Source organism: Mastacembelus armatus, chromosome 13 (genome assembly GCF_900324485.2).
Source record: "Mastacembelus armatus chromosome 13, fMasArm1.2, whole genome shotgun sequence".
NCBI lineage: Eukaryota > Metazoa > Chordata > Actinopteri > Synbranchiformes > Mastacembelidae > Mastacembelus > Mastacembelus armatus.
The window spans coordinates 1,593,224-1,610,102 of NC_046645.1; the positions used below are offsets into that span (position 1 = coordinate 1,593,224).

Below are 16,879 nucleotides of genomic sequence, written 5' to 3' on the forward strand. Positions count from 1 at the left end.
GCTTTAGCACACAGCAGTAAACAGTGGGAGCTGCTGTCCACCCTTAGGTGCCCTCCTGTCCATAGGATTTGACAGACACATCATAGAAGAATAGCACAAAGTTTATTCAACATACAAAATTAATAAATACACATTACACACTATCAAAATCTGCCAGTACATAGGTGACAATTACATTTAACTGTGTTAACACTAACAGTGATAATGGTATGAAAAGAGATGTAGGAAAACTTTATGCCAGACTCAATATAACCATCCTTTCAAATTATTGCCATTTTTGATTGAATGAACTGAAATGAACTAAATCTAAACGCAGGCAAACCATCTCTCATGCACATTCTGCACAGAGAAAATAAATTCAAGGAATATTTGCTCCATATGGCAAAGCTAAAACTGATTAACCTCATTTTCTCACTTAGATTCATAAACCACACACATCCAAAGTACCTTTACTAAAACTGTTTTGTTTTTGCTGTGGTCAAATTTGATGCTTTATTAGTCATAGACCCTTTGGCCGTAGATGAGGTTATTGAACAAACAGAACAGCTTAATTGAAATAAAACCTGTCTGCTTTGTAGCTAATGTATGATTACACTTTCTTTAAAGGGTTAAAAACAACAGATATCCTTATGATAAAGTGGAAAAAAAAAATTTTCCCCAGTCAGTCAGATAAAAACATGCTAAACACCAAAACAAAAGCACTACTGGTAACAGCACTTGGTATAAGTGCTTGGAGCCAGAACACACAAACCAAAAATAAATATTTTTTGCCAACATTATTCTTCATTTTGTATTGACACAAATAAAGGCCTTATTTCAAACCTTTCATATCTGTCAATTTCATTTATTGCACCACAAGATAATATTGCATAGGATGTAAGCCGTTACCAGCTCCTCATTGCCCAGCCATGAAACTGTGTGTTTTAATAAAAGATCTCCACAAAACTCTGAAGTTGACTGCCCATTTGTTTCAGTTGAATAGTTAGGTCATAAGTGCAGAGAATGCATTTCATGACATCCCTTTCATTTATGCCAGCAGGCATTTGCATTTTTACAGGCCTCAATGTGCCAGTGGGATCTGAGCACTGAGCTCATTGTTGATCCACTGTGGCATAAAGATTTTAAAAAACTGTCTGGATATAAACTGTTGTGCTTGTTGCCTCCCAAAAGATGCATCTATAATCGATTACCTTGTCAGAGTTTATTTAGCAGTCCTGGTTATCACTGCACGTAGAGGTGACCCCCGCCTTGGACAGGAAGAGCTTGCCGCTAGGACAGACACAGACCTCGTAGAGATTTTCAGCATATCCAGGGACTCCTTCTTTGCTTACAGGCAGGCTCGGCATGCGCACCATCTGAGCATCCAGCACCAGCTGCACACACAGACAACGTGGAGACCAAAGACGATTAAAAGAACTGAATCAACAAGGAAATGTCACTGTCATTCTTTCTACATAAGCTGAGTGCGCACACACACACACACACACACACACACACACACACACACACACACACGAGAGTTATTTTTACTACTATGACATGTTCACACATCCATTTTTCTTCCCAGTGGAAAGGAATAAAAATAAATTAAAAAGTACTCTGCAACTATCTCGTCAGAGAATTTATTTCATAAACGCTTTCTGTCGTTCAGCTTGTTAGCAGTAACGAATACTCAGGACTCAGAGCCCAAACAACGTTTGGTATTTTTAGAAGGCAACAAAGTCAATATGGCTTATATACAAGTCTCATTCATTTCTTTGAGTAAAAACTCATGTTCACAAATACAAGTTAACACAGAACAATGTAATGTCAGTTTTCAGTCAGTAAGAATCACTAGCAACAGACACGTTATGTTTTGCAGCAGGATGGATACATAGATAAATCTAAAGTAAAACTCAGAAGCTCTCCAAGGGTCTGTAAAGTACTTTGGACAAAACTGTCCAATAAATGTGATAAAGCTGAAACTGCTGCTAAAACCTGAACTCCCAGGTGTGACTCAGATTATAGAAGCATGAGGCAGCACGGTGCTGAAAGACATACAGTATATATTCCCTTGCTAACTCAAAGAAGAAAGAAAAAAAAAAGAAAACACAGCCAAAGATAGTGTATAGCAGACTCCAGGAAGTGGACCCTGTTTTTCTTACCAGTCCCACACTCGACTGCAGAATAACATCCATGTTGGAAGCAGCTTCAATGTTGCCAGCCAGAGCTTTGATATGAACTCCTTTTGGTGCATCCATACTGAGGGAGCGAGTAGGAGACTCCAACCTTAGGGAAAAAAAAACATCTCAGCAAAATAAATAAAGCTTTCATCAACATCAACATCTACTGCTTTTTAAATGAAGCACTAATCTTCAGATTCAGTCAAAGTGAGGGCCCTTAGGTTTAACCTTATGAAGGTGAAATTACAGTCTGAAATATGTTACACGTCATTTTTCTCTCTCCTGTGAAGTCTGAGGCAGTTACTGCCAAATCACACAATATAACCCATACAAGACGCCTGAAATACTGACCTCAAGTCCTTAAAAGGTTCTGATCTTAGCAGAGGCACCTCCACTGAATGCTGGAATAGCGCCCCTTCAGGACCTGCCAGAGACAGACACACACACAGACTTTAACTGAAGTCAAATCAACATGTGTTACAGATTCAGCTGCAGTCAGGAAGACACACACACGACCCAATACAATCCTCAGACACTTGGATTGTGCCAACTAGAAAATCTTAATATCCTAAATGACGATTATACACACCTTAACATACTGGTTTGTTTAAACACAAACATTTTTATTAAAGAGTGGGTTGTCTGCTCATCTTGACTTTCGTAAATCGGACAAAGGGAGACTACAGGAGACTACAGGAGACTACAGGAGACTACAGGAGACTACAGGAGACTACAGGAGACTACAGGAGACTACAGGAGACTACAGGAGACTACAGGAGACTGTAACCACTGGACTGGACAAAGCTTTGTTTCATGGATTTTAGAAAACCTGACTGCTGTTCTGTGATAGTTCTTTTGTGGGTTTAAAACTATAATAAATGAAAACCTTCAGGTAATGAGATGTGTCTCACCTACGTGGCATTAATGCATGCTCAGGTTTAAACAGCCGAGCTCCTGACACTTTGTTCATCTAGTGTACTTAAGAGCTATGAATGCACTCAGGTGTATGACATTATTACTTCACTGCATTAGTCTTTTCCTTGGTTGCTGGGTTGTAGCACAGGTTATCCCCCATCAAACCAAACTGTTGCTATTGAGTTCACATCTGTTGTCAGTATCACCTTTTTCCAAATGTGGGAAATATTTTTGCACAGAAGTATGCAATATTTCCATGGAAACAGCAGGTGGCAGCCATTGCTATACCTGTGACTCTGAGTTTGTCTGGTCCAATCACAGCCTGGTCACCATCTGCAGTGAACAGCATGTTGTCATTGTGCGAGTTAATGAGCAGATTTCGAACATGTCCCTGAGCCTCTTTTGGACCTGTAACAACAACAACAACAACAAGAACACATGAAGGACTTAAATACAATAATCCAAATTAAATCTTTCTTTTAATATAATTATTTTCAAACATGTGCTTAGAAAGTGTAATAAGACATGTTTTACTGTGAAAATCTGAGCCTCCTTACTCATGATGTGGTGGGAGAAAAGCGGAACAACAAGCACCTACTAAAATGAAATAAAGGTTTTCCAAATGTTCCCGACACTACATCAGTGTTTGCAGTCATTTAACAAGCAAATATAAAGCAGGCAAATCAACCAGTGGAGTATTTAACCCAGTTCAGCGCACACAACTTGGCTAAAAAGCATTTTATTCACAGAGGACAGAGGATACAGGCTCTGGTCTTTATGTCTTAATGATCAAGGACACACAACAGCCCTGTGGAACACAGCAATTAGTTGGGTCATTTGCTGGCCTTTTAAGTATGACAAAGTAGCCCAATGCAGCCGCTGGTGAGCCATAAAAGACACACAGATATGACCCTCCACAGGCTTCTGGCCCTCTGTGTAATATAAAACAACCCAGCAGCCATGGTAGAGAGAGGGATGTTGCATTTTATGGATTTTAAATGAAAATCTAAGAGATTATAAATGGAAAGACGGTTTCTTGTCACTGTTAATATGGGATGAGAAACTGCTGCAGGGCAAGTGCATGAATGACTTTACTATTACCCTCATACATCAGTGGGATATTTTGTTATGATGCATGACTGCTGTGTGTGGTGGTGTACATGAACCCTCTGTCAGGCTCTTACCCACTGATGTCCTCCCTGTGACGTCACCGTTTTCATCGCGGGCATTAAGGGAAACATTTTCCAACGAGTGCACAAGAAGTGAAGTGTCCTGCAAAAAGAAGGAAGGGGGGGGGGGCAATCTCACTAATACACTGCACATCTGAAACATGATAAAAATGGAAATTTATTCCCAGTACATGAAAGCATGGAATGTCATTTATTGGTCCACCTGACCTTTCCCTCTAGTTCCATCAAGACATTCACATTCATGGATTTGAACCAAAAGATAAAAAAATAAATCCTGAAAATGATTAAATCAATAAATACTGTGCCTGCAAAAAATCATCTTCAGCTGTGGTTCACTTTTTATGCTAATCAGCAAATGTTAAAATAAACTCAGCTATGACGGTGAAAATATTAATACTAAACATTATCTACCCAAATATCAGTAATGTCATAGCAATGAAACAATTGTGCATTAATGCGTTTAGTGTCTTAGCATTTCGTTAAACTGTTATAAAAATGTATAAATTGAACAATTGACTAGAGTCAAATTTATAGTTATCAGTTCCTTCTTCAAGCCTTCATGAAGGTGCCTTATTATAAGTGGTACTGATGCTCTTTATAGAAATATTAGCACAAGATACAACACCAGGTAATTTAGAAAGTAGACTTCAGATGTTTGTATCAGGCAGCCTTAGGCCACCTCTGTTATTTCACAGTTGTAAGGACGTCAAGGTCTAAGAAACTGCCTTTACATGTCTAAGGTGAGACGACTGCACAGTACATCCTGACTCTCACTAGAAATCCACAGAATACTTGAGAGACAGTGTCCATCCATAAACACGGAACACACTGCCTTTTTAATGAGACCCATAAAATAAGAAGGAATGCTAAAAAAATTGCTGCAATGAGCAAGAAAAGCCATAACATGTAAACAACTGCAGCAAAGTGTTCCCATCTGCTGCTAGAAGGCAGGCCATAAACTACTTTCCACCACAAATATCCTGAGGTTAATGGAGAGCTCACTGAACCACCACGTGCACTGTGTGGGTCTGCCAAATCCAGTTTGTTCTGACTCATCTCTCAGGAAACAAGTCACAGATATGCAGCTGGATAAAAAGTCTCTACAACACTAGATTTTGGGGTATAAGGCTACAATATGAGCAAAGATGTGTGTTATTGATCATCTTACGTCTCTGGAGTGGATCTCCTGAGCATAGACAGGAAACAGAAACTCTGACTCTCCGTCTTCCAGCTTGACCCCGTCTGAGTGTACCTGTAATAGTCCCATCCCTTCCTGCAATAGCAGCCAAAATTAGACAAGTATTCAGCGAGGCAGGTTCAAGACATGCAGCAGTTTGCTGCTGGACTTAGGGCTGTCTCATTATAAAGCAGCCGTGTGCTTTAGCTGTGCACACGGTATATATATATATATATATATATATATATATATATATATGTGTATGTGTGTTTGTGGAATCACTTGTTCTGCTTCTGCATAAATCTATGAATGCCATCTGGAGTTTAGACAGAAAGCAGACAAGACAAACATATGAATCATCATCATATTTAGACAGCCAAGTATTGATGGATAATACTAACACTATTACTGAATGTCATGGATACATTGTCAAAACCTAGAAAACGAATTAAACAGGCCTGACATTGCTTGTTGAGAAATTATACTAAAATACATGGAAGAGCACAGAGGGAAGAAAGGAGCAAAAACCATGCCCGCTGAAAACACAAGCTGCCAAGGTGAGTCACGCGTACCGTGTTGAACCACATCACCCTGAGGATCCAGATGGTGAGGGCGAAGTTGACCACCAGGATGATGATGAGCAGCAGGACAAACAGGTAGAGGCAGCGCTTCCTCCAGCCATAGATGCCAATCTTGTAATCATGGTCAGGCACCGGACTGGGCACGCTGCTGCCCTCGGTGGTGGTGACGTACTGCTCCTGCACCATCTGCTGCCTGGGCTCAACACAGAGACAGGTACATGGGCAACAGGAAGGGGGGAAAAAACAAACAAACAAAATAAATAAAAAATACAGACATTCATCTGGGCTGGTCAGAGATATCGGACGTGACGTGTCAGAGTGTGTGAGAGAGAAAAGACATCGAAAGCAACTTTATATACTAACAGTATATAGTAAGACATTTGTTCAATAAAACAAATACTATATTTCATTATAGCTGCAAAGTCTGTCAGAGCAATATTAATAACATGATGGTACATGGTTAGTAACAATATTTAGTTGAATTTCTGCCCTCTTGTATTTGTTTATTGCCAAAGTGGAAGGTTATGAATCTTTTCTTGCACTTCTGAGGCTCTTTCATTATTTTCAGGCAAATGCTTTGTCTGAGCTCTTAATAATTTATTGAAGGAGGAAGGATGAATTGATTCTGGGTAAAATATCCCTGACAAATGGCCTTCACATGTCCTGAAGAACTTAAACTCACCTGTCCAGACTACAAAATAAACTGTGTACATGCTGCTTAATTCCACCTCTATACATTGCCTTGTTCACAGAGTATGTCATTTATGAGCCCAGAGCCCGTCCACAGACCCAGTGGATAACAGGCTCATTGCACCAATGGAAAACTTGACTGAATTTCCAGCAGCTCTGCAAAAAGGCAAAGAAAAATGGCACTCTGCTGTGTAATTTCTGGCCACACAGCAGCAGGCTAGCAATGACAAAAATCAAAAAAGGTGAATGTCAGCATATTTCAAAACACAGCAAGTATAAGTTATGACACCTGAAGTTCTCTGTATTTAGTTCACATGAAAGAGCTCTAACTGCAGGACTGCAGAACCTGTGAACCCCCCCCCCCAGTCAGCATATTTAGACCATCCAACACAGTGACAACAGGGAACCTCAGGGACAGATTTCACAACAATACAGGAAGTGTGTGTGAGTACAGTGGAGCCAAGGACTGCTCAGCCTCACAGGGCTGCAGAGAGGAATGACAGAGCGCTTTCTATTGATTAATGGCCATTAATAACTAGACACAGGCTGCAGAGAAAGCTGTTTTCACTGAGGACAAGGCCTGAAGAAAATGCTGTCATTATGATGAGTCAATAAAACAGCAAAAAACAAAGACGGACTGCAGTTTTCTCCAAGCAACAAACTGCTCCAACTCTTCAATTCTTTGGACCCACCACATCTCAATTATCCATAAAGTTATAAGAACCAAAGCTAGATCCAAGTTATCTCAGCAGTGTTTTCTGAACTTGATGGCCCCAAACTCCAGTAGCCAGGCTGATGTTGGACAGATGTTGCATCTTTCTGCCACACTAAACATGTTTCCCATCATGTTAAAAGGAGCCAGTTTTCTTCTTTGACACTAAGATGTTCAGGCAGGTATAAAAATTCCAGTGTGACTCCCATGTAGACAGTGATGATACAAGCAGAAGACTGAGAGCAACAACTTGCATAAAAAGCAAAAACTTTGTGCTTCTATAAGTGATGGAGGTAAATCATCAATCTGCCTTCACAACAAGGGCTGCTGGACAAAGCCAAAGGGCGCTTGCTACTGCTTTCTGAGTTCTTTGAGGTTCTGGAGAAGATGTTTCAGGCAGATGAGGATGAAAACCTATAGTCTCCATAGCTCATCTCTTTCTGGATCAGCATAAAAGGTTGAGAGCATTTCTATGTCCAAATCTGCTTCTCCACAAGACCCGTCACACAGCCTGCAGGTCCAGCTGTGATAAATAGCCCTTATTTCACAACCAAACAAAGGAATGAAAAAGGAGGAAAAAAGTTCTTTTCAGGGGGAGAAGAGTGAAAGCTGATAAAGAGAACGTTGTGAGAAATATTCTTTTTTTTTTGCACAAATATTCCCATCATTTATATTTATTAACCACTTGTGTGAATGAGTCCTAATGACAAATTGCATCTGAGCAATGCAGCAGCAACTTTTAGTGAAGGGAACACTTTGATAACTGCTCATTTCATTAAAACTGATTCAGTTGGGTTTTATTTTTTATTTTTTTTACCCCCACATTATACCTATTAACAACCCCGGGTCATTTATGTATTTACATGTTTACATGTTGATCAGCCCAACTCTCAGCTTTGGACAAATGAGAAATGAAGATGAAGGAGCTCTGGATTTGTTCATTATAATGTTAATGGATTTGATCTAACCCAGACTAATTGCTTTAAATGAAAGCATTAAGAATCCTCCTTACTTCAGCAGCAGTTGGAAGAGGAAGCAGCTTTGTGGCTGGATCTTTAAAGGCGTCTTCCAGCTGCAGTTTCCACTAGCCCTTCAGCCACAGACCGATCCTTCCATAGCAACCCAAATAAACACTGCCTGAACAGCCACACTGCTCAAGTGCCAGGAATGCTCAATTTATGGGATGTTATGATCGGAAATACAGCCTGACCATAGAGCCTCAAGGAATTAGGCGCCTTTATTTTTTTTAAGCTTTTCTATGAAAGAAACTTAAATCCAAGTTTCAAAAACATTGCAGACCTCTAACACAGTCCCCTGTTCTCTAAAACAGTGGTTTGCAGGGCTATTTATCCCAGTGCATCCTCTCTATTAAGCTTGAAGAAGTGATGCTCCCTGCCGGGCTCTGTCTCTGACCTTTCAGTGTGAGTAAGAGGCTGGGCCGGACAGGTGAACTGTTCACTTTAAACCCACATGGACTGGCTGGAATTGAGAATCCGGGCTTCCCTCTGAGCTGAGGCTTCACTTGACCAAATGCCAGAAGTTTCAGTGAGTCAGAAAAGCTCAAATTGTTCAGCTGGAGGTTGTTGGCAGAGGAACACTCAGAGGAGCCCGGCATGTGGAGGGAAGTGAGATCGAAAGCTGAGCACAGGGCTGAAGTTTGTCTGTCTAGTAAGCAGCCGGCATCACGTCTCCACTCTACTGTGATGCCTTAACTGCTAAAAATAGGGCTCAGGATTGTGAACTAAATATATATTTTTTAAAAAAAAGCTCCAAAGGACACATGCTGCATGGGTGTAACTAATGAACAACGATTAAACACTGGGGTATCACTCATAACACACACAAAACCTTAGTGAGAAGCTCTTTGGCAGAGTTATTTTTATATTTCAGTGTTGCTGGCCATGTATGGTAAAACTGCTGACAGCTGGCAACTAAAAACATTTTTCCAAATCCCAAACTACCTCTGTAAGAACTAGAAAGTAATCACAACACAACATTAGACTCAAGTCTAATGTCCTGAATGGGGTGGGGGGAACACGTCCAATAGGTTGAAGGTTGCTATTATAAAAACACGTTTACAAAAGCAGTGAAACTTTCTAAATGGGGAGGTTATGAAAGAAACAAAGGACTATTTCTGTAAGAACAGGCAGAGTACTCACCCTTGTTGTTGAGGCTCAGCAGTCCTCTTTCCTATGCGACTGAATGCAGAGCTGGAGCTGGTACAAGCAGCTTGAGAAGCAGCAGTTCTTGAGCTCCTCACACGTCTGTCAGCCACTCAACAGCTGCGTGCCATAAATCCAGCACTGGAAGTGCCCTGGCTAATCACCACAAGACGGCGCTCCCACTCCCCTGCATGCTCTCTGCCTCCCTCTCTCTCTCTCTCTCTCTCTCTCTGCCTCCCTCTGCCTTTTTAGCCTGTCTGCAGTCATTTGAATATCATCAGTGAGAGAGAGAGAGAGAGAGAGAGAGAGAGAGGAGGAGAATTAGAGGTTCAATCAAATACATACATATACAGAGAGACCATCCATAACAGAGGCAGTTATTTGTCATGCATACCAGTGAGTCACTTTGACTGCCCAACCCAAGGCTCGATGCAGTACGGTCTAATTTGGGACTTCAGTCATGGCTCTCAACATGAAGTTAAGCTGGTCTGTGTCAGCTGGCAGGCAGCATGACGGCTGGACCTTGAAGAGGGCAGGTACTGGGTCAGAGTAACAGAAGAGACGGGCAGTAAACACAGCGATAAACAGGAGGCAGAGATGTTTCAGTAAACATACTAAAAACATTGCTACAACATAGGTGATTGAAGTATTGACACATTCTGGACTCCAACTTTCAAAATTTAACCCCATTAGTGATTTTAATTAAGGTTCATTCTGTTACGTTAGTGTGTGTGTGTGTGTGTGTGTGTGTGTGTACACGAAGGATTTCTCAGTTTACACTAGAAAGATTTTTGTAGACTCATTTAATGAATTAGCAGAAGCAGGAGATCCTGGTGCAAAACCATAGAGAACATTTAGTGAAAACAAGGTGAGAGGACAGGACAGATGAAATCTACAATGGCTTTAAAATATATTCTGAAAACCTTTATTCTGTAGAGCCACTTATTAGTTTTAGATACATTTACAGACATGTATAATAGAGAACAGACTAGGAGCACCAGGTGCAGAAAGCCTCTAGGATAAATCACAAATTAGATACAACTCGTCTACACCCATTTCTTGCTCATTGCAAAGGCTCTTTCTAATCAATTACATTTACCATTTCTGATTTCCATAGAAAAACAAGCTTCCATTATAAAGGTCATCACACATGTTCAAGAACAAAAGCTGTTTTAAGAAAATTTAGAGAAATTAAACCACATTTGACCATGCAAACACATTTCGCACTTGCCGGGCTGAGGGGCTTTGTTCCGAAGGCATTTTTCCTTAATAAAAACCACACTGGTGTTCTCAGTTACTGGCTGAACAGGCCTGTGGAGATATGCTGGAAACAAACCCTTTCCACACTGCACAGCTGGACTTAAAGCAGGAGAGGCACAGGTGAAAGGCATTTCAGTAATGATGCCTGTGTCCTAGTAAGTGATTACAGTGATCAACAATATGATGAACAATATTAGAAGCCTGAAAATACATCAATGTTCATTGGCATTTGGCTGCTATGACAAGATAAAGAAATCTGTGAAAAAATATCTATTTGAACTAGTTACAGCAGGTTTTAATAACATCAGCAATGGCTCTTCTCTATTCAAAACCATATATGTAATTGTTAAAAATGTCATTAAAGGCACTGCACATCAATGGTAAGTCACACAGACACTAAACTGAAAACACCACTGTGGGTGTGCAGGGCCTTTAAAACGTGTTCATTTATAAAGAAATCACACAGCTTGCCCACCATTAATTTTTAGTGATGCCACAGGGAAATTACTAAATTGCTGATTACTAGAAAGGTCTCACATGATCCCAAACACTAATTGCACTAACAATAACAGAAATGCAAGTTTGAGGTTAAAATGACTCGTCTGAACCAAACATGCACCTTCATTGTGGGTGCACAGTATAAAATTGTTCTGTAGATAAACTGTATTATGAAGAACTCGGTTAAATATTTAAGCTGGTCTGTTGAAAAAGTATTCTCTAGTCTAGAAAAAAAATCAGTGATAAGCAACCTCCAATGAAAAACAGAGGTCTTTGGGCTCTGGCAGGGAGAGGCCGGAGGAGCTGATAGGTGACATCTGTCAGAGGAGAACATCCTGCAGTTTGTTTGGCAGCTAGAGGTAGCTCCATGTAGCCACAAAAGGATATTTAACAGCATCTATCACAAGACTCCAGTGTGTATCATGCCCTGAGCAAACACCTGACAACAGAGATAGCTTATTCAATTCATGTCAGTTCTTTTCAATATCCCATAACCACTTACTGCCTGTGGCTTTTAAGACAGAAATGGAAGATATAAATGATTAATCTTTCACATCGAGCTAGAAAGGATCCATTTAAGTTAAAAACATGATTAGTTGAGGCAGGACATAATTTATTGGATGACAACATTAAGTACACGGTGTAGGTGCAGAACGCAGGAGTCTGATTACCAAAGATAGTAAAATGTGTTCAATGGTAATTGAATGCAAGGTACACTAATGAGCTGTGACTACATCCACAAGCACAGGCTCAAGCTGGTACGACACTCATCCCAAGTGTGTTGTTCTGAACAGAATAATGTCTCAAGAGCTTTGAATGTCTGTCTGTTGTAAAGTTAAGTTTTTAATTTCCAGTGTCCACGCAGAGGGAAATGGACTGGACTGTGCAGAGATAAAATCCACCATGACTCATTGTGCCCACAACTGCCCTAACTTTGTCCATTAAGCAATGTACCTTTTTTAAGGAGGAACGTTTCCTTCCTCATGGAAGGTTGATGGCCAACATGTTTACTGCAAGGGCACGGTTTGAGTTATTACTGCTACCAGACCCAGGTAGCCTCCTCCCCACATCTTACAGTATGTTTTGCATGTTCATTTCTTCCTGCAGTTAAACAGATCCCATCTTTAAGGAGCATTAGACAGTGAATCACATGTAGCCCAAATCCAGTTCTGACAGGGATGATGATGGAAACTACAATACTATGCTGCCTGGACACTGCACACATTTAGTAGCAGATGTCAACAGTGTGGTGCTTTAATTTCTCAACCAAAATATGACAAAAAAAAAAAAAAAAAGATCTACCTGCATTTACCAAATAAGCAGATAAATCAGTTAATGACAAATACACAGTACAAATTTTGTCTTTTCAGCTTTTATTCACCTTTCATTACAAACAGGAAACAAACAGGAGAACCTGCAAGACAAAAACGCTGTAGGTCAGTGAAAGCAGCTAAACAATACCCAGAGCTGATAAAATGCATGCAGATGTAGTTTCTGCAGTTGTACCTGATTATGCTTTTTCTGCTGCTGCCTCCTCATCGCCACCCTTGGTGTTACGTGTGTAAATCAGCTGTGCTCTGTGTTTGGACACAAGTTTGATCATGCCTGGAAGACAAAACAGAACCACGTTCTCCATCAATACAGTCTTATTTTCATCCATTCACTCGCATTAATGATTTAATGTCTTCATTTCTTATTTAGTCTGCACTGCCACACACTTGATCACTGAATGCCTGAAATCCAGATGATTTCAAGCATCATAACAGCATATTTCTCTTCTGTGCTAGCAGGATACGTGTTTTATAATAAAGGAAGAGAGAGATTATAGTGTTTATTTTGGATTTGCAAAGGGTTCAGCCACAGCATCTCCAATGTTGGCAAAAAGATGTCAAATAGATCTTTTTGCAGATTAACCCCAAATTTAGCCATTTGAAATGATGCAGAGCATCTTCCATGTGTCAAGACTGGACTGTCTTCAAATGATGTTGCCAGCCATGGGACAGAAATTACAAATTCAAAACAAAGTTGTGCAGTCTTTACACATTAATGTAGTTTAGGTGACGTGTATTCATTATATAAAGGTGCCAGTGCTCATAAGAAAATATCACAATTATCCAAGGAATAAGGCCCACTTTAAAATGGCATTCGCTCGTAGACCCTCGCTTTCATCGAGCAATTTATCATTTGTCATTCAAGAGAATTGTCAGCAGAGGTCCCGCTGCACATGTACCATCCACAACACATAAAGAAACACTTAGGCCTGGTACTCAGTGTGTAAATGCACAGGCACCAAACAAGACTGAAGGACTGTGTGATACAGATCACGTGAGCTACATGTATCGCAATACTGAAAATAGCAAAGCATGTTACTGTTTTGTAGAGTTAGAACCATATTCATTCAGTTATATCAGATGAAATTACTCCAATTACTCTGCATGTCTTCTTTAACACTACCTAATGGATTTTGACTGACTTGATTGACTTATTTAAATAACAACATGCAAAAAACCAAACTGACTTCCTCAGCTCAAATACCACTTGTTACCAAAATTAAGAATTAAAAAAAAAAAATCAAAGAAACCTTTAAAAAAAAACAACCTTACACTGTACTTATTTTGAACCCTTTTTTTTTTTTTTCATTAAACATAATTTGGGGTTTGAGAACTGAAAACATGAAGTTCACCTTTGGCAAGCAGTTCCTGGAGGGCATTCCTGGCCAGGGAACCACGGATCTTCAGCCTCTCCGATACAACCGCGGGGGTGATGAGCTTGTAGTTGGGAACTTCTTTGTACAGCTTGTCGTAGGTCGCCTTGTCGAAGAGGACCAGGTTGTTGAGCTTGTCCCTCACTTTTCCTTTGGACCACTTCTGCTCAGAAACACAGGAGTATTGTTTTAGTATTCACAAAAATCACACAGCACATCTAGTCATGGCTGTTCCCCAGTAACACATCACATAGAAAGGCCATCAATGGATAAATACTAACAAGTGCCTACCTTCTTCTTGGCTTTGCCTCCAGACTTGTTGACTGGATCCTTGTCCTTCTTGGACTTCCCAGTGTCCTTCTTCTTGTCTTGTTTAGGAGGCTAATGACACAAGAACAGATGTCTGAGTATGTCTTCAGCATTCGTGTGTTCATATATGTATGAATGTGGAAATACGGCACCGCAGGTTAGCGTTAGCGGGGCCGGCAGGCATGTAAAGGCCTTGTCTTCTGAAAGCTTTAAGCCTCACAACGAGCTGTTCTCGTCCTCGCGATAAGCGGACACCGTAGTGGTTCTTGTTGTTAACCTTACGTCCGCATACTTTGTATTTATGTGGCCACTTTTGTTCGGCCTGTTATCGATCAGATCAGCACAGTACAGCAGCAAAGCATGGTGGAATTAGCAAATTAGCTAGCTGAACTAGCCCAACCTAATCGAAGCTAAATGAGTCAAACTAAACGTGCTGTTGTGCCAAGGCAGAAAAGCACAGTACTATCGGAAGATGCTTCCAACAACCACGACTTAGGAAACGTTTTCTAAACAAAGGGAATTTCACTTTATTTCGGCAAAGCGTGCAATAACTGTGCTCACCATGTTTCCTCGTCAAGATGTCGGAGCGAAAGGAAGTTCACCCGTGCAAAAGCCCCTTAGACAACCTGTACACGCGGAAACGCGGTGAGGAATTATGGGAACTTGAGTTTTTCCTATCGTTCGTAGTTTTCGTCGATTTTGACACTTAATATCAGTTGACCAAACTATTACACGGATAGTTATGACATTAAGATAAAGACATAAATAATAAAAAACCGGAGGTGATTTAGATATTCCCTGCCCTTTGACTCAATTGAGGTCACATGACAGAACCCGGAAGGACGTTGCAAAGATGGTGATCTTCAGTGTGTATGTGGTGAATAAGGCTGGAGGTTTAATTTACCAGTATGACAACTACGTCCCGAGAACGGAGGTCGAGAAAACATTTAGCTATCCTCTAGATTTGGTGCTCAAACACCACGATGAAAAGGTCGTCGTGTCGTTTGGACAGCGGGACGGAATTAGAGGTAGAGGCTAACTTTATTTGTAACGTTAGCTTGTTAGCTGCGATGGGAATGTAAGAGTTAAAATGTGTCAGCTATACGATTCAAGGAAAAGGAATGTAGGTTACTAATAAAATGACCCCGCCTGATCTGTAGTTTCGGTCGTTTTTAGAACCTGACGTGTATTTTCTGAAGCTAAAGCGCTTGTGCTGTCTCTCTGCAGTGGGTCATGCAGTGCTGTCTATCAATGGAGTTGATGTGATTGGAAAGAGCACAGCGGATGGAAAAGACATCCTTGAATATTTGAAAGATGCCTCTAATTATCCAGTGTCTATTCGCTTTGGACGGGCCCGGCTGAGCTCCAATGAGAAGCTGATGCTGGCATCCATGTTCCACTCGTAAGTCACACCCTGGACTTTAGCAGTCACCCTGATGAAGTGAAACTGGGTGAACCTTCACAAGCTCAAGGGTTTTTTTTTTTTCTGCATCTAGTTCTTTAGTCTTTCTGTGGACATGGGTCAGATAAACTGAGCACTTGCTTTAGTGAACATTACATTTTTTTGTCTGTGCTCTGCTGAACAAGAGAACTTTGGGTCTTGTCTCTTAATTTTGTTTTTTTTTTTGTTTTTCCCCCACCAGGTTGTTTGCCATCGGCTCCCAGTTGTCCCCTGAGGTCGGCAGCTCAGGGATCGAGATGCTAGAAACGGATGTCTTCAAACTCCATTGCTTCCAGACTCTCACGGGTCAGTGGGGAAAATAAGTGTCATCATTGGTGAAAGAAAGACCACATAAGTATCAGTAGTTTCAGTTGGAGCTTTTCTATTTTCATATCTGACTTATTCAAGCGATGCCTCTCTCACTGGTCATTCTTTCAGGGATAAAGTTTATCGTGCTGGCAGACCCTCGACAGTCTGGTATCGATGCGCTCTTGAGGAAGATTTATGAGATCTATTCAGATTTTGCCCTGAAGAATCCGTTTTATTCTCTGGAAATGCCAATTAGGTAAATGGCCACATCTGCAGAGATGATGTTTCAGTTTACATATTGCAGTGTTTGAGGTTTGACACAAACATCTCACACTACTTTGTGGCTCCTGTAAATGTTTGGTTGTGTGATTTTCAGGTGTGAGCTCTTCGATCAGAATCTGAAGAGTGCCTTGGAGGTAACTGAGAAAGCCAGTAACTTTGGAGCTGGATCTTGAATCAGAGGAGTGAAGAGGCGACATGAATCTGTTTGGTCTGAAGTTCTCTGACACTTGCACCTGAGGGGAATTAAGTGGATTATCTTGTTATTCTGGATCGGGAATTGACACATTGTAAATATAAGATGTTTGTAAATACTTAAAGAGAGTTCATTCACAGCTGCATGCATATTGAGTTTCATCATGATCTGAATATGGTCTAGTGAGAATTCAGCAAAAACTACGAACATGAGTGAAAAAAGCATTAATGTATTAAAGTCTTTGCTTGCTCTCAGGATGAAGACCACACAATGTGCTTTCGGTAAAAAGTAACA

The 16,879-nt window shown here is 40.7% G+C and overlaps 3 protein-coding genes across 4 annotated transcripts; 1 reads left to right on the plus strand and 2 right to left on the minus strand.

Moving 5' to 3' along the window:
- Positions 1–83: 83 nt before the first annotated feature.
- sgcg (sarcoglycan, gamma) lies at positions 84–9,743 on the minus strand. 2 transcript variants are annotated; one of them, XM_026299242.2, is made up of 8 exons: positions 9,587–9,743; positions 6,017–6,218; positions 5,436–5,540; positions 4,262–4,349; positions 3,366–3,485; positions 2,514–2,586; positions 2,145–2,268; positions 84–1,373 (listed from the first exon to the last, which is right to left on the minus strand). In XM_026299242.2, exons 2-8 carry the CDS (start codon positions 6,209–6,211, stop codon positions 1,206–1,208), a joined length of 873 nt encoding a protein of 290 aa, XP_026155027.1. In that variant the 5' UTR covers positions 6,212–6,218; positions 9,587–9,743; the 3' UTR covers positions 84–1,205. The 2 variants fall into 2 exon arrangements, with proteins under 2 accessions (XP_026155027.1, XP_026155028.1); XM_026299243.2 differs by having other exon boundaries at positions 6,017–6,223; positions 9,587–9,731.
- A 2,960-nt stretch (positions 9,744–12,703) lies between these two features.
- Positions 12,704–14,992, minus strand: rps25 (ribosomal protein S25). Its single transcript, XM_026296969.1, has 5 exons — positions 14,922–14,992; positions 14,343–14,432; positions 14,031–14,214; positions 12,854–12,952; positions 12,704–12,761 (listed from the first exon to the last, which is right to left on the minus strand). The coding sequence occupies exons 1-4, from the start codon at positions 14,922–14,924 to the stop codon at positions 12,858–12,860; spliced, it is 372 nt and encodes a 123-aa protein (XP_026152754.1). The 5' UTR covers positions 14,925–14,992; the 3' UTR covers positions 12,704–12,761; positions 12,854–12,857.
- A 221-nt stretch (positions 14,993–15,213) lies between these two features.
- On the plus strand, positions 15,214–16,842 carry trappc4 (trafficking protein particle complex subunit 4). Its single transcript, XM_026296955.1, has 5 exons — positions 15,214–15,388; positions 15,588–15,762; positions 16,004–16,107; positions 16,240–16,366; positions 16,487–16,842. Exons 1-5 carry the CDS (start codon positions 15,214–15,216, stop codon positions 16,563–16,565), a joined length of 660 nt encoding a protein of 219 aa, XP_026152740.1. The 3' UTR covers positions 16,566–16,842.
- The last annotated feature ends 37 nt before the right edge of the window (positions 16,843–16,879 follow it).